At 37.2% G+C, this 21,176-nt stretch overlaps 2 protein-coding genes across 2 annotated transcripts in view; both read left to right on the forward strand.

Annotated features, from left to right (window-relative positions):
• Positions 1–20, forward strand: part of LOC135212888 (uncharacterized) — a 2,084-nt gene extending 2,064 nt beyond the window's left edge. The window contains exon 1 of the mRNA XM_064246644.1: positions 1–20. This exon is cut by the window's left edge and continues 2,064 nt beyond it. The gene's annotated coding sequence lies outside the window, so the exon portion shown is untranslated.
• A 2,076-nt stretch (positions 21–2,096) lies between these two features.
• On the forward strand, positions 2,097–20,938 carry LOC135212631 (uncharacterized). Its single transcript, XM_064246223.1, has 2 exons — positions 2,097–2,363; positions 12,173–20,938. Exon 2 carries the CDS (start codon positions 12,185–12,187, stop codon positions 14,630–14,632), a length of 2,448 nt encoding a protein of 815 aa, XP_064102293.1. The 5' UTR covers positions 2,097–2,363; positions 12,173–12,184; the 3' UTR covers positions 14,633–20,938.
• The last annotated feature ends 238 nt before the right edge of the window (positions 20,939–21,176 follow it).

A 21,176-nucleotide genomic window follows, 5' to 3' on the forward strand; every position in this document is an offset into this window, starting at 1 on the left:
AAATAAATATTTTACGCTTTGTTTTAATTCTTCCAATCATATTTATGCAATTATTCAAGATGCGTGAAAAGAAAAAAGAACAGGAGAGATTGGTGGGCAACGATCTTATCAGGATTTTCATCAGCTCTATATTACGCGAAATAGAACAGAAGACTTTTTATTCCTTGTATGAACGTTCATGACGAAAATTGCCAGGTGTAGCTCCAGAGACGCTTTGATTCATTATAATTATTTTAAGAAGTTTCATGAGCTGGAACCAATACTCAAGGTAGAAATCATCTGTGAAATTTTTGAATGACTGAATTGTAGTATTTATATTTTATGGATGCTGATAGAAATTCAGCGTAAAATGTTTAATTTTATGGATACTGCTAAGTAATCTTTTACCCATTTTGGAAAAAAGGCCTTCACTTTTTATGTAATTAAGTATGATTTTCAAGTCAATTTTTTATAGAACGGATATTTTCCAGAACCAAAGGATTGTAGTATAACTGAAAGAAAAGTCAATTTGCCAATGTGCTCTATTGTACCTCAAGTATTATAAACATCTCTATACAAGATCGCCGAAAAGGTTATACTCGAGTTCCAGACACCAAATCGAATTATATACTTTCCGTACATTTCCTCATATTGTTACATAAATATTCGATATCAACATAATTTTATGTGCGTGATTTTGAAAGAATTAGAATGATCTACCAATTGCCTTCGGAAGCAGCTGGAACCCCAGCTGGTAGAAGACCAGATTAATCTAACTAGACGCTATTAAAATAGTTTGAAAACAAACGCAATCTGTCAGATCTATCCTGAAATCAAGTCAGCGAATTATATTGAGAAGATAATTAGTGTGAGGATTTTTAAAACCAATTCGGGAAATTGTTCATCAACTAGAAGGGAATTCAAATAATAAATGTTGTAAATAATTACTTCAACTGGGAAAAATCAGTTATAAGCTTGCATGGCAACTGAACACCGAATCTCTTTAGTCATGGATTTACCACAGTAATCTGCCTGGCTGCCAATTGAAGTTGCTTTTTGGATTGAGATTTTTACGAGAACAGACCCTCATTAATTTATAAAAGTTATTTTATTTATTACGGGGCACAAAATGAAAATTTCCTGAAAACTTGTCATTCTTTCCCCAACCATCCTCTGGAATTTAAATGCAATGCACAGGAATATGTAACAGGTTGGGCCTAGACAAAACTAAGACATGTAAAGAGTCCTCCCCCCCCCCCCCCCCACATCTCTCTCTCTCTCTCTAAAATTGAAAAGTTTCAAAGGTCGTAAATAAGAGGCCACTTCAGGTAACGTAAGAAATGTGAATGGAATGCACAAGACTCATGTGTTACACTAAATCGAAGTAGAAAAATCTGACACGCTGTTTTTTAAATACTCGTACCTACCTCTGCCACACACTTAGTTCCCTGTTTATTTCCTTTGGAAATGTTTAGTTTTCATTTAGCATGGGCGAAATAAAATAAATCTGACAATATCTATTACTAAGACCAGACATGAACGATAAAACAAACAATTGAAAAAACACTAAACGCTTTTAGCATTATATCCCTCAAGAAGTTATGAGAAGCGATACCTCGGATAAGAGCATCTTGTTTTATTTTTGATGCATGATTCTTTAAAATAGCGATCATTTATTAAAACTAATCCCTTGACGTATTGGTTGTAAATGGTAACTGTGGTAGATAAGCTAAAGAAATAAGTTGAACTCTTATTTTCATCATGTTTCCTGCCATATTTGCTCTTGACTGTCATGCAAATCATCGAATGTATGTGAGCAGCAAATTGTTTTGGTCATGAAGACTACCAGAAGAAAGTGACACTTCGGGCAATGTATATGGCTCCCTCATGGATTGCTCTCACCTTTCGTAAAAATTACATCAAATTTACATAAAGTAATATTCATAGCTATTGAAAGTAAAAAATAAAAACAGCCAAACATTAAATAAATTCATACTGAAGCTTCGCGACGAAGGTTTTATTCCAACAACACTAAAACCTCAAAAATGTCATCCGATTAGTGTGAAACATATAGCTCCCCTTTAAATATGAGTTTTATTTGTTTACATTCACAGTGAACCGCTTTGAAAATCTCTCTTTTAATTGGCTGAAGATGAAACCCTCTTTAAAAACTTGAGCGCCATTGGTCAGTGGCTAAGGGGCCCCTGATTTTTTCAGCCAATGGGAAGCAAACCATTTTACTGGGTTAAGCATTGTTTACATCTGGATTTGGCCTGTCAGCTACCAACACAATTGCAATACCTATACAGTACACCTGTCATAAGAGTATCTTCGAATGAGTTTCTATCGTTAGTGACCAGGAATCCTTTCTGCGTGATATCTAGGTAAGTGTAGTGCTCAGGTAAAGGGATTTAGGCCTAAGTTTATGTTTAAAATGTTTAGATAAAGTATATTGTTTTAATTTTGCCGAAGCTTGCCGTTGCTTCGGTAGGCCTGCTGCTGACCAGTCCTAGGACCTGCTCGAAGGGCTTTTGCCGCCCCCAGCTATATTTAGATTTCGTAGGATACTGTGAATTTAAAATAATCTGCTTAGTGGTATGCAGTCTAGGCTTATTATTACGAGTTGTCAGTCGGTATGCTAGTTGCTACAGAATAGAATGAGGACAGTACAGTTAACCCAGGTAGCCTAAATGATAGTATAATAACCCACTGTGACACTTTAATTCGCTGCTAAATACCTGCTTGAACCATATAATTGTATGAATGGTTATCTTATGTGTTTTGCATCTCTGACCATAGGCTAGTGTTGTTGGTGCAGACCATTTGGTTTGCATTTTTCCTTCTGAGCTAGAAAGGTAGAAATGCAGAATTGTAATATACCTAGGTAGAATAATTAGTAATAAAAATAGTTCATGCACATGTATAATCATCAAATGTATAAGGCAGGTCAATCTGGGTAACTAGGTACCTAGTTATCTCCAACCTAATCTAAATGAAGGAGCCTGTTTCTTACCTGTCTGGGGACAGACCCACCCTAATCTAACCTATCCAAGAGCACCTTAAGTCTCCCAGTGAGATACAGGGGTGCATCCTAACCTAAGACTACGTCACATAACCTAATCGAGGTAGACCCTGTCTGTCAAACCTGATCTAGAAGGCCATACAAATTATTGCACTACCAATTATGCATTTGCTTATATACTATATACCCTATTTGATTTAGTAAAGCTAGATTTACATTTACCTGAAATTTGGGAGGTCAAAGGCTTTGGTTCATCTAGTGGGGAGCCGTCTTATCCTCCTCCCTTACTTGGATATGAAGATGACTTGATGGTTTTGAGCAGGCAACTGTGAAGTTGCTCCTTCCATGTTACTTGGTGAATATATATTAAAAATTATAATTGTAACTCCTAAAATGTGTAATTTAGAAAAAATGTTAACAGAATATGGTAGATGTAGAAATGATGACTGATATTTTATAAAATAATTTTCTTTCCCATGGAGAAAGCATTTTAGAACGCTCTGTGAAGGATTAGGACTGAGTTGCACTTGTACCCCTTGTTAGCCAAATCTTTGTAGGTTGTCCATATGTTGTGAATGTTGCATCCATTTTTAATAAAACTTTATTATTATCAGTGCCACAAGAGTATCAACAATTCTTTGTTGTTTCTTGTTGGAATGACAGGAAATCTTTTTGTCTCATGCTCTTTGCCACGAAAACCCACAGACCAGACAAAAGCCATCCACTTTCCTCTGTGAGAGCCATGTACTAGAAAAGTCCCATAAAAGCTTATATGGAAAAGCTGAATGTATAATGTTTCCCCTTCTTGGAATGTTTAGACACCCAATGATTGACTTGAGTCCTATAAACCTAACCCACCTCCCAGTAAGGTAACCAAGTGAACAGACTGTTATGTGAATTGGTTGAACGCTCAGAAAATTGAAGCACTGAGACATAATTTATTATTGAAAATGATAGGCAATTACCTTTAAAACATAAACAATATAAACAGGAAATTATGCAGACCTTCATATTTTTATAGATAAATACAGGCAGTCTCTGGTTATTGGCGGTCTCGTTATCTGCGATCGGGTTTTATGGGGCTTGTCTAGCACCAAAAATTGCTGAAAATGAGCTAATTTTGGCGCTGAAATGTGGTGATTTCCGGTTATCGGCGCCGATAGTAGAGTATTGGTGCCAATACATACCTAACAAAGATGGCATTCACCAGTTATTGGTGCCGATAAGTGCCAAAAGTTGTCAATTTTCAGTTATCAGAGATTTTTGCTTATCATCAAGCTGTCTGAATGGAACCCCTTATGATAACAGGAGACTGCCTGTACCTAGCTTATTTTTCACTTGAAATGTACAGTGCCCCCCAATTTTGATGCGGAAATAGGTTCCAGAACCTACCGCGAAAATGCAAAATCTGTGGAAATGCAAAAATCCCCTCTAAAAATGGGTATAACTGGCTTATAACTGTCAAATACCTTGTCCCCCTTAAACTAAAATATAACTGCCTATTGTAACATTTCACTATTAATTTACTCTTGATAGGCTATATACACCCCCAAAATGCTTATAACTGCCTATTTTAAAAGTTCATTGCCAAATTTGACAGTTCAAACCAAACTATACCTCAAACTATCATACCAGAGCACCCTAATATTTCCAACTCGTGTTGCAAAATTAAGGACCATCTTACAACTTTTACTCTAAAGTATCCCTTATCATTTAGACACAAGTTTTCTTTGGCCTAAGGCATCATTCTGCACATACTATAATGCACCGGACATGCATTCTACGTATACGTACTAGTATTGATATTTTCCTGTGTTGTAAAAAGTGCATGGATGACCTATGGAAGACTCTCCTCCTCACCCTGAAGTTGGATTTAATTGTCAACTTGCAAAAGTCATTACTGATTTTGACTCAAGTAATTCTCTATTGAGTTTTCAGGCATTTCAGTCCCTCAAAGGAGTTAATTCATGCCATTAGACGGTTCACAGTTTTCTCTCTCGCTCCCATCCTGTTCAGCCATTTCTTCCTGAAGGCCAGTTGGAACAGGAAAACACACCCAGATTCGTTCATATTTCCAATAACTCTGGTAATCAAGAAGGACCTGCGGTGGTGGCTATCAGAAAGAAGACTTCTAGAAGGGAAGTCACTCCTACCTTTGAACCCTAGCCTAGCCTTGTACGCTCAAACACATGAGATTTGGGTTGGGGAGCTCTTCTAGAAGACATGGAAGTTAACAGGATTTGGTCCCCAGAGGAGAAAAAACTTCACTTCAACATAAGGGAATTGAAGACAATACATTTAGGCTTTCAGTCGTTCGCAAAGGAGACTTTCAACAAGACATAGAGGTCCCATTGAACAACACCACCGCTCTGTTGTACATCAAGAATCAGGGAGGCACTCACTCCTCCCTCTGTGAAGCAACAAAGGACCTCCTCCTTTGGGCGAAGTAAAGTCATACCAAGATAGTGATGAGATTTATTCGGGGCAAGTTGAATATCCTAGCAGACAAGTTAAGTCGTTGCAGACAGGTCCCTCCCATGGAGTGGACTCTAGATCCACAGGTATGCACCGACCTGTGGAAACTGAGGAAAACCATTCACAGACCTGTTTGCAACATCGAGGAGCCACCGTCTCCTGATGTTTTGCTCTCCAGCCCCAGACCCATTGGCATGGGCGACGGGTGCCATGCTCCAGAACTGATCAAACGTAGACCTTTATGCCTTCGTGCCATACAGCAAAGTCAGGGAAGTTTTAAACAAGTTTTGTGGTCCATCATAATACTTCAGTGACCCTAGTGGCTCCACTCTGGCCCCAGAATTAGTGGTTCTCAGACCTCCTCAGGCTTCTAGTAGACTTTCCAAGACTCTTCCCACAGAGACCAAGCCTTCTCAGACAGGCTCATTTCTGACAATTCCACCAAGGACTATTCACTCTTGCTCTGACAGGTTGCAGACTGTCAGGGGACTTGTCAGAGCGAAGGTTTTTCAAGACCAGCTGCAGAGGTGATTGCAAAGAGAAGACTTCAGTCTTCTGGTAGGGTCTCCCAGGCCAAGTGGGCTGTATTCCACAGCTGGTGCAACAGACAACATCTCTTCCACTCAAACCATTGTAATGCAGATTGCAGATTTTTTACTTTTTTAAGGACTTCCTGAGGTTTGTCTTCTACTGTCAAAGGATACAGAGCCATGATGGGCTCAGTTTTTAGACAAACAGGCCTGGATCTGTCGTCTAATCAGGATAGCAATTTAATTAAGTCCTTCAACACAATTAACAAGAGGAAGACAGACTCGCCTGGAACCTGGACATAATCCTTAAGTGGCTTTCAGGCCTTCCATTTCAGCTTCTTTGCTCCATCTTTTAGAGACTTAACGAGGAAAACTTTCTTCCTTTTTGCTTTGGCTATGGCCAAAAGAGTCAGCGAGCTGCAGGCCATGGATAAGAGAGTTGGATTCTTTCAAGAGGATGTGGTCTAGAGATTCTTGGCTCAGAAAATATTTGCCCTGTAAGGGCTTTGAGGTATTACCTGAATAGGACTGAGGATCAGAGGCCCCTATAGCAACCTCTGGTGTTCTGTAAAAAATCCTGCCTGACCGTTATTCCAGAATGCATGGTCATTTTCATTCTCTTTAAGAGTCTTTATCTCTGAGCCACACTAGACTTTTTTTACCCGCTTTTAAGGTTCAACCCCATTAGGTAGTGCCGCCTGCTACCTCATTGACTTTTAAACATAACTATCTCTGCGATTCTACAGTCCACTTATTGGTAGTGTAAATCAATATTTGCAAAACATTATTTACACGAAGTGGAGACAGTGTTCGAAAACTGCAGTACCTTGGGTGATGAAGCATAGGAATTATTCATCCTATTCTGTAAATCTTCACCTTGGTACAGGGTGTTGAGTCCTGGGGAGTCTGAGGGTATTGTGGACCTGGAGTACCTGCTAAGTTTTTTAGTGGATGAGTAGTGGTTTTTAATTTTGTGTAGGTGACTGCATTGTCTGGTTGTTCTGTTGTGGTACTGCGCCCAGGGTAAGTGCACTTTTTGAAGCTTTGCTAGCCATTGAAAAACTCCCTTGGCTGCAAACCTTCCCTTGATGCTTTGCTAGCCTTTGGAATACAACTTTGCTGCAAAGCTCCCACTTAAGTAGAGCTGCTCCATGGCTATACTGCCATGCCTTACTGGTTAAGATGAGCACCAACCAGAGCAGTACGTCTCTAACTGTTGTAGCTCTCTTACCAGGTAAGGTTACAAGAATCATTTTACCAATACTAGCAACTTTTTAATTTTAAATTCATTACCATTACTGAATGTTATGGAGTAGAATATGTCCATGCATCCCACCTCTTATCAATATGGGATTCAGCTATGTAAATGTTTGGTAAGTTACTTAAATGAAAATATTTTTCATAATAATATTAAGTTTTATATATGCATTTACCAAGTAATTACAAAATTGGAGCCCTCCATTCTTTCCTGAAAGTGGGTGGGGTTAGTCTCCTACAGTAAAATAATAGAAGCACTTTCACGAATTTCAAAATTTAAGCTGCCGCTTGAGTTGAAACATTAGCTATGTAGTTATTACTTGGTAGATATATATATATGAAACTTAATTTTATTTTGAAAATAACATTTTTCTATATAGACCCATTACTTTTACATTACGTGTCTTCCTAAATTTCCACTCAGTTTGGAGTAGGTTCGAAGTAGACAGTCAGTGAGCTGTTCTGCAATTCTGGGTCTGTGCTACCTGTGGAGCATGTGTTGTTGTATCTGTATGTAGACAGTGCTGCCTTTCCTCTTCTGTTCTCTAGGAAAGTGTATGGAATTCACACAGACATGCAAATAGGCCATGAATACATTGAATGAGTTTGTACAAGGAAAAAAGATGTTTTTAAGAATTTCATATATCCTGACAAAAGAAATCTAATTTCTAAAAATGAAATAAGTTTTTCTATGTAAAAAAACCTGTTACTTCGTGCTAGCGTAATCTATGGTGAAGATCATTTACAAATACATCCTGAAGCAGAAGTCCCACGCTTATGTTCAATTGAGTATGCAACCAAGTCCCCGAGCATCCTTGTAGGGGACAGTGGTTAATATCCATATAGTTTGAACCAATCAGAGCCACGAAGGTTTTAAGGAAGGCCAATTTCTCATTAAGTAATGGTTTGTATATGAAATTTTATCAAATACATTATTTTTTTTTAACATATAAATTCATCGCTTTACAATAGTTTCAAATGTACACACACCCATTATCTAGGCATGTTCAGCAACAAGAAAAAGAGTAGCTCCCACCTTTGTTTGCACTTGGAGCCTCCAAATTTTCCTGATAATGGCAGTAAAGTAGGTAATTCAGAAGGTTTAACGTATTGCTTAAGGCAGTACAAGTAATTTTTGGGAAAATGGTATTACCCAAAGAATAGATCAGTATATGTATAGTAATATTCATGATGGAAGCTCTGCCAAGGAAAGCTACCAGCTTCCTGTCCCTGGTTGAATTATCAAGATTCTTCATATTGTCGGGTAGCTTGATAGTAGCTCCAAGGATACAATCTTGCCAGTTTATAGCTACATACTGCCCTCTCCTTTAGAAACTTTTCGTTAAGGCTTACATCCACAGGCACCAACATTGCAAGTGGCCCGAGAAAAGAGATAGAGACACATCAAGGTAAAGGTTCAGTTATGTATTGGAGGAACTGTATGGGCTTGTGAGAATTGGTCCAAACCTAAAATTTTCTCAGTCTTTCAATAGGAAGCAAGAAATTAGGAGGTATGAACCTGTAGTTTATCTTCTTAAAAAGTAATTATGTGTAAATCTGTAGTTGGAGAATGAGTATGTACTGTCTCTAGTAGAATGACAAAATGAATGTGACATGAAAGGTTGTTGTTCCTCAGAGCTAGAAAGAGAATCATTAGACAGAAGGATCCGACATCATTCTCTAAAGAGTAGCTAAAGTGCATTAATCATCTCTTTGCCTTTTCCCAACAGCAGACTTGTACTTTTACACTCGACCCTTGACAAAGACTGGGATAGTAAGGGGTGAGCAGTTCAAACCTGCCTTCATGGGTAATTGGAGCCTTGCTCAAAACTCATCAGATTCATTGGTGCTGCTAACTCAGGAAACTTAGCACTGTCCTTTTGTGCTTGAAACCTCACCTGGTTGTGACTTATATCTGAATTGTGAGCTTATAAAAGCCTGAACTGAAGGTGAAGGGTTGTTAAGAAAAACACTGCAAGTGGGCACTCAACTAGCATGAAGAGGCTCTCGCAGGAGAACCAAAGCTGCAAGAATTAGTACTGATGTTAGACATGTAGTAAGGAATGCAATCCAACGATCCCTGATTGTTGGACCTGGAAGTTGGAGTCGGTGTGAGCTTGTTAAGTCTGCAAATGACCTGAGAGGAGAGAATGAAATGGTAAAGGGTTTTTGAGATGATTTAGATGTATGAGGTCAATCCTTGTGGGGTAGGGGCACTTGTGTATCTTTGACTTACTTCTCAATGCATGAGCTGTGTCATAGGATTCGATGAAGCAGCAGGCTTGGGAAATAATACGTATAGCAATAGACTTGATCAAATACAGGCAGTCCCCGGTTATCAGTGATCCAGTTTTATGGTGCTTGTCTAGCATCGAAATGCACCGATAATAGAGCATTGGGGCTGATACATACCTAACACAGGTGCCATTAACTGGTTATTGATGCTAAAATCCAGTTATCGGTGCTGATAATTGCCAAAATCACTGATTTTCGGTTATCGGCGATTTTTGCTTATCAAGCCGTCGGAACGGACCCCCCACCAATAACCCGGGACTGCTTTGCAGATGATTGGATACCTACTTAATTTTACGTGTAAATGGATTGGAGGTAGAAATTGGCCTAGATGTTTGACCCCAATCAATCTTTATTTATATCAATAAATTCTTTAGGAAATTCGTATCACATTACGTAGTAGGTGAAATACTAACAGAAGCGCTAATCCCTGGTGTCACAAGCAGGCGTGTAGAAGAGTACAGGTACTCTAGAAATGCCACTAGGAGGAGCATCCATCTTTTCAGCAAGCTCAATGACTGAAATAGCATTCTCCATCCATTAGCTCTCATTATGAAGGCTAATGCCAGCTTCAGACTTGTGTACATGATCAGGGGCAAGGGATGGGAATGGATTGATGGTTTGATAGATATTCCTGTTTGTATGTAGCTGTGACAATGATGATTTGCTTCACCAAAAACAATGGGGTTTTGCTCATCCACATCCAGAATTGAAGCTTAAATCAGATGTCAAATCTTGTAAATAAGTTTATACAAACTATCTGCCATCAGATTGTGTAGGGTAGGAAATTGGTAACTGAAAGTTCCCCATTTTAGTCCGCTGGAAGGCCATTAGTAATAGCAATGCTAACACTAGCTTAACTTTGCTAAGTAGGAAACTTTATTTATGAATCAAACCCTTCACAGTAATTCTAACAGTATCTATAACTAAAGACAAAAGGCTGAAGATAAAAACAAAGGTGGCTTATGTTTATCATTACAATTGCTAAGGAATTTCTAAAGAAAATCAAATACTTACCATAACTGCTGATAGATTCTGGTGCTTACAAGGGTTTTCAGGTATTGAATACACATAGATATACAAATGGGACAGAGCTGGAGAAAATAAAGGTAGCTGCCACCAACAATATTGTGGAAGCATAAATATGGAAAAATTTTAAATGTTGAGATGATTTGATTATTAAACGATCCAGTGAAATTTTAGACCAAGCATGTCTGGCAAATGGGACTGAAGGTATTTTTCTTACAAAAGATGAAGAATGATCAGTTAGTTCCACCTCCTTCGTCACTCAGGGATCTGGATATTTACTCAGATAGGTGAGAACGGGGCCTTGTTGTGTTTGGATGTCTACTGCCACAGATTAAGCTGGAGTAAAATAATGGGTTTGTGTTGAAACAACTCATATGAATGTGGAAGATTGCCTGTTATCCCCATGGGTTAATTTCATTTTATCAGAAGGAAAATAAGATGCAGAAGTAATATGATGTAGCTCATTTTAAATCACTCAGCAATGCATTTATCTTGCTTTTAGATGCTCCACTATATGCCAATCTCTGCCTTCAGCAGATAGAATTAGTACATGTAAATATGTACCAGTTGTATAATACTAAACAGTGTTCAAGAATTTTTTTTCAACACATTGCATAAACATCATACTTCTCAATAACTGCACCAGCACCACTTGATTAATTACCATGCTGTAAGACATTTGCTTTATAAGATCTTTGTCGTCTTTTAGGTTATGACAAAAGTTTTAATATTTTAATGAATATGTTAACTACTAGGATATTCTAGTTGCTACAAGGTAGATGACTTTAGGAACAGGTTTTTAAACATCTCAATCAGTACACTTTAGTTAATTAAGAAGCTTGTCTTGAAATAATGAGTAAGGGTAGCTGATGGCCTGTAGCTTGGGATATTAATAATTAAATACTTAATTCATTGGATGAGAAAGTTTACAAAACCTTTTGCTTCATAGATAGTATTATAGTCCAGGGCTATACTAGATTCATATAAATTAATGGTTACTCTTATGATACTTATAGAAGTGGAAGAGTTTTGTATAGATTAATATTAGATTTTGATTACAGTGGACCCCCCATATTCGCGTTCTCTGGATTTGCGGACTCACTCCTTTGCGAATTTCTCTTGGGAACATTTCCCCGCATTATTTGCGGAAAATTCGCCTATTCGCAGTAGTAGTTTTATATGAGAAATATCCTCAAATTCCGGTTTTTTGTCAATTTCATCATGAAATGCACTTTTTGTGATAAAACTATTACAAAAACCAGGCTTAAAAATTTTTAGTGGGTTTTTCTTGAGTTTTAACCAACAAAATAGGAGGTTTTAAGCATTTTTGTAGGGGTTCCAACTATTCGGGGTTCATGGGGGCCTCTGGTACGCATCCCCCGCAAATATGGGGGAACCACTGTATGTACTTACAAATGTAATATGCTTAACAGTATGCAACATTTTCGAGTAGTCAAATATTATGGTATTCTTTATAGCTGAATCTTTTCATGTATGTATTGCCACATTACCTGTATGTGCTTAGTTTAAGTATTGTATGGTAATGGGTGAAAAGCTCCTCTATTAAATGATCCTGATGTCTTTATAGGTAAGAGCCTAGATGGCTGAACAGAGTGATGACCTACAAGTCAACATTAAAGAAGAGGTGGATGATGAGGTTGGAGAGGAGGGCTTTATGACCCCTTCCTCAGGTGGTAATTCAGGTTCACCCCTCGATACTAAGCCCTCAATACTTTTACCCAAAGGGGCCATGCGTGGAAACGGACGGTTCATGGATGCCTTCAGGGTATTTCAAGTAATGTTGCATAAACATCCTAGTGGTACAAGTGTGCCAGATGGCACCAAGGAAAATGTATACTTTCTCTTAAATAATGAAATAAACATGGCTCGTCGAGGAAAGGGAAAATTGTGCCGTTACTTAGATGACTGTGGCGCTTGGTCTGTCAATGCTTCGTGCAAATCTCACCATTATGTCATACGAGGTGAACAGCTTGATAATGTTGACCTAAAGGCAGGGTTATATTGTAAGGAATTGAAAGGTCTTAAAGTTCCTCTAGACCCTCAACCATCGGATGATGAGTTGATTACTTTCAAACGTTACTATGTTTCCCTGAAGAGGAGTCCAACATACAGGAAGAGAGTCTCTACAGTTGCCAAGTGCCCGAACTCTTTGGCCCACTTGAAGTCTTTAGCTGTAATTGAATACATTGGATTATTTCACACAGAGAGTGAGCCAGCTGAAGATCCTCTTGCACTTTCATCTAAAAACAATGTTAATGACAAGGTGAAATTAAAATGTACAGGATTCTTAACGCCACCAAAATATCCATCATGTCCAGAGAGTAGGTTTATGGAGAGCAATGAAGGCTTTTTAGCCACTGCTGAAATCTTTCATGTGATGCTTACAAAGGAGCCAATTGGCCAGGACATTCCAGCTGGGATTAAAGAGGATGTTTATTTTCTCCTGGACAATGGGCAAAACATAAATCGAAGAGCAAGTGGTAAAAGGAGTAGATATTGGGATGACTGTGGCCATTGGTCTGTAAATGGAAAGAGTAAATATCTTAATTTTGCTATTAGGAATGGAAAACATCTGTGCCATATTGAAATAAAAGATGGACATTATTCTGAGATAGTTGAAGGAGCCCGAATTCCTTTGGTGCCTCAGCCTACAGATGACAATCTAATATCATTTAGACAGTATTTTGTTAACCTGAAAGAAGATGCTAGTTATCGTAAGAGAGTTTCTCTTGTAACTAAGTGTCCAGAATCATTAGCTCATTTGAAAAATTTAGCGGTAGTTGAGTATCTTGGAAAGTGGCCAATTCCTGCTATGGATCCTAGGCCGGGTAATCAGTCGTGGAATCAGACAAGTGAAAATAAAGAGGAATTTGTTGTTTGCAGTCCTGATATTCATTCATTTGATATGGATAAATCTGATGCAGAAAAATCTGTAAAAACAGATGAAATTACTTTAGAAAATGGACGATTCCTTAGTGCTGATGGTGTTTTCCATGTCATGCTGTTTAGGCGTCCTGTTGGGGACTCTGTGCCACAAGGAGCAAAGGAAAATGTATGTTTCCTTATTGACAATGGACAGAACATAACTCGTAAAGCTAATGGTAAAAAGAGTAGATATTCAGATGACTATGGGATTTGGTCTGTGAGGCCATCTAGTGACACTGATTATTATTTGATTCGTGACAATGGACATCTATGTTTTATGAGTTTAGTGGATGGTGTGTATTGCAATTTAAGTAAGGGTGAACATGTCCCTCTTGATCCACAGCCCACAAATGACAATATCATAGTGTTTAGTCGCTACCGAGCATCACTGAAAGGCGATCCAGATTGTCGTAAAAGAATCTCCACTGTTTTAAAATGTCCTGATTCAATGTCTCATATGAAAAGTTTAGCTGTTGTTGAATATATTAGGTCAATATCAAAAGTACAAAATAAAGATAACAATCAGATTTTTCAGGAAGGTAGTAGTGATGGGAAAAACATGATTTGCTCTAGTGAAACAGTGACTCAGAATGACCTTCCACCAATTTCTTCAAAGTATGTTGTTCCAAATCATTGTAGGTTTCTTGATGGTAATACCATATATCGTTTTTTCTTACATGGGAAGCCTGTTAGTACAGATGCTCTGAAAGGAAGAAAGGAAAACCTATACTTTCTCTGTTATATAGATTCAAACTTGGTCACTGAAACTGGTGGTAAGAAGTGCCCTTATACAGATGAATGTGGACCATGGATAGCAAAGCCCTCATGCAAGACCCACCGTTACATTGTTTGTGATGGAGAAGAACTTGATTTTGTTGATATGAAAGATGGAATTTATTGTAGAGAAATTAAAGGGGTTCGCATACCTGTGGAACCTCAGCCTAATGAGGAAGAAATTATAACATTCAAGCGATATTATGGGTACTTGAAGAGAAACCCCAATTACAAAAGAAGAGTATCAATCGTTCTTAATTGTTCAAGAGATAGGGATCATTTAAGGAAAGTGGCTGTTGTTGAGTACATAGGTTCATTTTATGGGTAAATGTTTGTTGCTTCTAATGGGTATTTTGAGGAATACCTGTATTTGTAGTGAATGTGGGATTTGATGCTTTAGTAACTTGGTGCTCATGCAAGATAACATTGATTCATGCAGTGATCAAAGTGGAATGCCCATTCATCTACAAGGTTCAAGTGCACATATAGGGAATGTGATCTTTACATACAATTTGTACAGGTATGAATTTCATTCTTTTACTGTTAAAAGTACAAATCATAATTTAAAAGTGTCACACACAATATCAGGACAGTTTTCCATGTGAATTTAAAGCATTTCTTAGTAGAATGGAAACCTTAGGAACATCAAAATATTTAGAAGTATGTATTGGTTTTGACAAAAGAAGAGAAATTGTAACCGCATGTGTGTTAGTTTCTTTACTTGCTAGGCTTGGATCATATAGCAAATGGAGGGTAGACATGTAAATGGTCATATTGCAGATGCATTAGCAGGAACTTGGCCTGCTATTTGTAAAGCTCTCTTTATTCTAAGTTAAAAATTAGAATATAATAATTGTTTATATATGTAATAAGAAAGTCATTGAAAAACTTCAATTTTTCATAGAAAGTTTACAATGTTTATAGTGTAAAGTATCATCATCTATAACTGAAACAAAGTTGCTCCTTGGCTTTTAGAAACAGTGAAATAATTCACTGGAAGTTGGAGCTTGGTAATTTTTCTCTTGAGATCATCATCATTTTAATACCACCACCTTCATATACATATACATATGTACATTTGTTCATAATAACCCCATCAGTCATATTATGCTCACTTCGCAGTCAATGATGATCTTCTGACTAACAGTCTTTTGTTCACAAAAGAGGAAGAGCACTCTGTTGCAACACTAGTGCTATCTGTACCCTCAGTCATCTGTTCACTAACTACTTCCTAAGTTGAAAGGTTGTTGAGCTGCAACAGGTTGTTATCTTATTTAAAAAAGTGACATAGATGGTTATTCCACTTGGTGAACTTATGCCACTCAAGTATATTTTACATTTTTATGAATGTGGTTTGTAGCATCATATGTAGCTCAAGTAGTAATAAATTTCTTGCCATTGAAAAGGTAATTTATCATAATTTATATACTGTGTAAACAGAAATTGGATATCTTTTCTCTGATTTATCTTTAATTTTCTTTTTAAAGTAACAGATTTTTTCATTATAGCAAACTTTTACTTGTAATATTGATGTTTTCTTATTTTTTGAAAATTTTAAACAATTCATGGCAAAGTTTAACTCTTCAGTTGTAAAATGACACAATTTGTTAATGTAGCATGGAGTATAATGTAACGCAGAGAGAGCAAAGAAAATTATTGCTCTGCATTTTTGTTCAGTGAAGGACGAGTGTTCTGACATAGACGATCTTCGTATCATTATCTAGAATGATTGAGATACTGTTGTCTAGCTCATGTCAAGAGAATGAGCTATGGTGGCAGTCTTTTTGTTAATTTTCATAGTGCTTCATGATAGCCACCTTATTTTCCAGTGGCACTTCATTATACTAGCAGTGCTAGTACAGGGACCTTTCTTCGGAACCATATGACTAGTTATTAAAGACACAAATTCAACGTGAATATAACAGTGCAAATAACGCATACACAAGCGCCCATTTGAATTTGCTACTTAGTGCTTGGAACTAGCTCTGCCACACAGCCAAACTGTGGAACTATGTTGTCAAAGTTATTCAGGTAGGGCCTTTCTCTCCTTGGCTTTCGACAGTCCCCTCTCTTGCTTGCATTGTTTTTTGTGGACAGGTGTGTTCTCCCTTTATGTCATCAAGGTGTACTGTATTGGTTTGCTGTAGAGGGTGGTGTTGGGTTTTGGATTAATGTTGAAACCTGTTCCTGCTGTCATACTGGCTTTGCTGGCAATCAGTCCTAAATTATATAACTATGGAGTCCTCTTTCTGATGGCTTGTCATGCAAGTTTAGCACCTGGGTGCCTGTTCACTTACCTGTTTATCTTCCCAGCATTGTGCCATGGGCCATGTCGACTGCATACTACTTGATTTACCCTTTGATATGTGGTTACCAACCATGTCTTTGCCTTGCAAACTCCACACACTTTCTTCATCCATGGTACGTGTTTGCCATCTTGCTGTTGGGCTTTCCCCCCAACCTTCCTGGTGTTTTCCTTCACTGCCTGTGACTGGATGGCCTACTCACCTCCAACTACTTTGCTATTACCTACATGTTAATCATCAGTCTCTCCACCTCACTTTTGAGATCATGTCCATCAAGGGTTGACTTCAGCTTCTTTTTTTCATGCTTCTGCCTTGATGGTAGTATATGATGTTGAACTTAAAGACTTTTGCTCAACTGGCTTCAATGCCATGTCTCAGCTGTTTTGTGTTGCTACACCATAGTAGTTGATGTATACCTTCTTGACTGCTATTATTGCAGAAGCTAGAATTTACCTTCATACTCTACATGCTGTTGTGCTTGAAACCTTGTTATTGGTGACCAAACCTCTTCAGAGAGACTACCTACAATCTCGATTGAGTCTTAAAAACTGTTCAATTATGTGTTTTTGTTTTACTCCTAGGGACTCGTGAGGGTTGGCATGCTTAGTCTGAGTTATCATTCTCCAAGAGCTAGTGGGCATCAGGATCATGACCATTAGCAATTGCTACGTAAGTGTTCTATGGAAGATAGAATTTTGATCATCAAACCTCCTGGGTACTGCTCAGTGAACAGGTCTTCTCAGTCACTTGAGTTCATTCATCTTCTTTGACCTTTACAGTACTGTTGACTGTTCTTGTTCCAGCTGCTAAACTGACCCCATTTGCATTAGCAGTAACAACACTTGTGGTCATGACCAAGCCTTTTGAAAAGACTAACTGTTTATGTTTATCTAGATTTAACCTCCCAAGGACAGCTCATTTGACTGATTGATTTTATCTTGGTGACTGCTCAATGACCAGAGGTCATTCCTGTTAGTACAAGCACATCTCTCACTGCAGTGATAGCTCCTGCTCCAGTGGCCACTGTTGCACCATTGACTGAGCTGTAGTCCATGATTGAAGACTCTTCTTTAAGATTAAAAATGGCCAGCATGTAGTAGTCTACTTTTGTATTGCCTGTAACTGTAGGTATCCATGAAAGATTCTGTACCCAGCCTTGTTTAAGTTACAGCTTCTAAATTGATTTCTCTTGGTTAGTTGCATGCTGCAGTAACCCCAGGTATTCCTCTGGTCTTGATGTTTTCATCATGATGACTTCAGTTAAGGGAATAGAAGTCAGGCATTATCAGAGATGGGAGACTGCCATGAGGAGTCATCATTTTCTCCCAGGTATGTTCTGCTTTGACAGTCTTCTTGAATATGATTGAGATGAGATAGTGAAGTACATAGTTCCTTGGATGGCCATTCATTGGTAATTTATACAGTCTGCCTTGGGTATGTAAAGTGTAATATCTATGTACCTTTGCTTGGCTCCTTTGATCTCAATACAGATAACATCCCCTGGGATATTATCTGAGTTTTAGTTGTACTTGATGCTGATCAGGTATGCTTTAATGAGAGTTTTGAAGTAAAGGAAAACTCTTGCCTGGTTAACCTTTTATCAAGAATGATCCCAATCCCGGTTAACTTAATGTTGCTTTCTGCTGTTTGAATAATTCTACACGTTCGGCCAGGGGTCAGTTCCTTGTATGACTGTTTATGGTCTGGATGTAACTGAGACTCCCTATCACACTCCTGCCTTTCTTGGACTAAGTGGATTGTTAAGCTTCGGCCTCCTTATCCTGCCCCTGAAGAATGCAATTGGAGACATCAGGCAAGTGATTAGAGGTGTGGTCTTGGTCATAGACAATGAAGGACACTGAAGAATGTTCTGCAAAGTTGCAGATGAGGAAGGACAGGTAAGAGAGAGAGCCTATTCACTTTTCTTCTCTTGATAATGATTTTATTCAGTTCAAAGATGCTAGTACTTTGAGTTTCAATTGAACATACATTAGGAGGATGTTTAAGCACTATTGTCTTTCTCATCTTCATAACCTGTTAATATTTTTAGAGATGTAGTGATCCATATTTTCTCTCTCCTATGTCTTGGTTGTAAATTTGCTTCAGTGCATTTTCTCATGAGTTTAAACCAAGTATGGTGCCATGCTGTGATCTCTTGGGTTCAACTCCTTGAGTAAATATCTTTGAATTTCTAATATGTCTGACATATTATAGTTTTTGAGAACTCTCCTGGATTCATTAACCCTTTGCAAACAATATGGGACTTCTAGGGACTGCATTCTACTTACCTAACTACATAGTATATTTGGGTATACAGAAATATGATTTATGTGGGTTTTATGAAAAAAGTTTTTGTATAAAACTAGTTTTTTATGAAAACCCAATACTAATCATAATTGTGTTTGCCACCTCTCAGCCTCTTCACTATCTCATTGTTACACACTTAGTCTAAATCATGTATAAAGCGGTTGGTAAATGGATGCCTGAGGGTCCAGGTAGCACTATTGTCATGAAAGTGTGACCGTCTTTTTCTGTTAACCAAAAACTGAGTTTTGTAATGTTTGGAATCATTGCAGACTGTGATTGCTGCGGTGGAATGAATTACTAGCTTTATGGTAAAACAATTTTGTTTTTATCAGTAATAGATGTTATCAAAAGTGCAATTAGGTAATTACGGTACTTAATACAGAATGTGTTAAGCCTCATAAACTTGATTCAGGGAAAATTTTGTGTATATGGTAGTAATTTGGCAATATTATATCCTAACTACTTAGGATATGCACCATTACTTAGTTTATGTACATAAACTTATTGGGGTAGTATATTGTAATATCAAACTCTTGTACTTTATTCTTTAATTATTTGCCTCCCTAAGTATTGCATATTGATTTTCTGGAATGTTCATGGCAGATATAACTACATATTCCCTTTTTACAAATTGTCTCAATAGGTGATGGTGTTATCAGTCTTACTAAGCTATCGTACTAAGTCTACTGAATTACCTTCTGTTATTTTAAATACAATATTGTGTCAAAACTTCATACTTTTCTTGAAAATTTAATAATAATGTTTTGTCTTTAGGTTTTGAGAAAAAGATGTACAAACCCCACTAAATTACAAGTGATTGATTGCTTGTTAAAAACCTTTTCTTCCAACTTTACAAACTATAACCATTCATGGCTAGATAAGTTATAAATGCTTTGCAATATGTCCTTTTATATCCACATATTAACATCCAAACTTTAGATAAAGAGATATTGTGTGTGTGAAAGTGTGAGTGTTTTGTGTACAAACCTTTGTGGAAGCGGTGAATTTAGATGTGTAGAATATCCTGCAAACTTTCTCATATAGAAGTATTTATGGTTAATGGAAATTAGAGCAAATGTTCATGAAATTTATCTTGCTCTTTCTGCAGTTAGGTGTACCACAAATGTAGTATTTAAGAAAGGAGAAGATTGCAGAGATGCAAGGTAAAATAACAAAGTTGGGATTAGTGGTTCATGAAAAAATGTATATACAGTCCAATAGGAAGAAGGTAGTGCTCTCTCTCTCTCTCTCTCTCTCTCTCTCTCTCTCTCTCTCTCTCTCTCTCTCTCTCTCTCTCTCTCTCAATATTAGTCTGACTCATTCATTGAGAGTAATTTGCAGTAACTTTATGCAAGTTAAGGTTTTTATAGCAGTAATGTTTATACTTATTTACATAAATTAAATATAGATTATATTTATGAAAGACTGAAATATTTAATGAAGAAATCATTTTTGTGAATTGCTGACATTTGGAAAAATTTACAAATGTTGCTATATAGCATTCTTATAATTTCTTTAAGTTTTTGTTGCAAAACATCACACTTTCATTTTGCTTTTAGAATATTTGATGGTTTTTGTTTCCTGAGTAATTAGCTTTGTATTAGATATTTTGTATATAGTAGGTATGTTTACATGTATATATTCATTAGAAGTATACAGTTTTATAGACATACAAGATATTGTTAAACAAAAACAAAAAGCATTGCAGTTTTGTGTCTATGTAGAAAAAGCAGCAGAGACAGAACACATATTTGAAGCATGGAAAAATCATTATATGAACTTACATTTTATCTACACACTACTGCTTTTTCCTTTTACATTAAAGGGAACAAGGGTGTGATTCTTGTATAAAAGGAAGTAGTTGTATTAATATATATTTTAAGGGCAGCTGTAAAGAGAAGTGTTTTGTAATTCACCATATTGTACAATATACACTATGTATAGAAGATATGTCTATGTGTTGTACTGTTAGATGAGGAGAAATATATTTGTACACAAGATTTAGTTTGTGTATCCTGATATTGACCAGCATTTGTTTTATAAAAGTATATCCCATTAGTTACTTCATTTTCAGGATCGAAGTTTAATTTTGAAGAGTAGCTAACTTGACAGAAGACTAGAAGTAAAATAGGGTTTTTGGGGAAAAATGAAGGTTTTGTTAAAGACAGTGTACATTGTGACCTGAATGTATTATCTTCATCACTTCCTAGCTGCTTTATTTTCTGGAGGAAAGTAGATAGCCACAAAGAGGGGGCTATC

The sequence above is a fragment of the Macrobrachium nipponense genome, chromosome 41 (assembly GCF_015104395.2).
Source record: "Macrobrachium nipponense isolate FS-2020 chromosome 41, ASM1510439v2, whole genome shotgun sequence".
In the NCBI taxonomy this organism is placed as follows: domain Eukaryota; kingdom Metazoa; phylum Arthropoda; class Malacostraca; order Decapoda; family Palaemonidae; genus Macrobrachium; species Macrobrachium nipponense.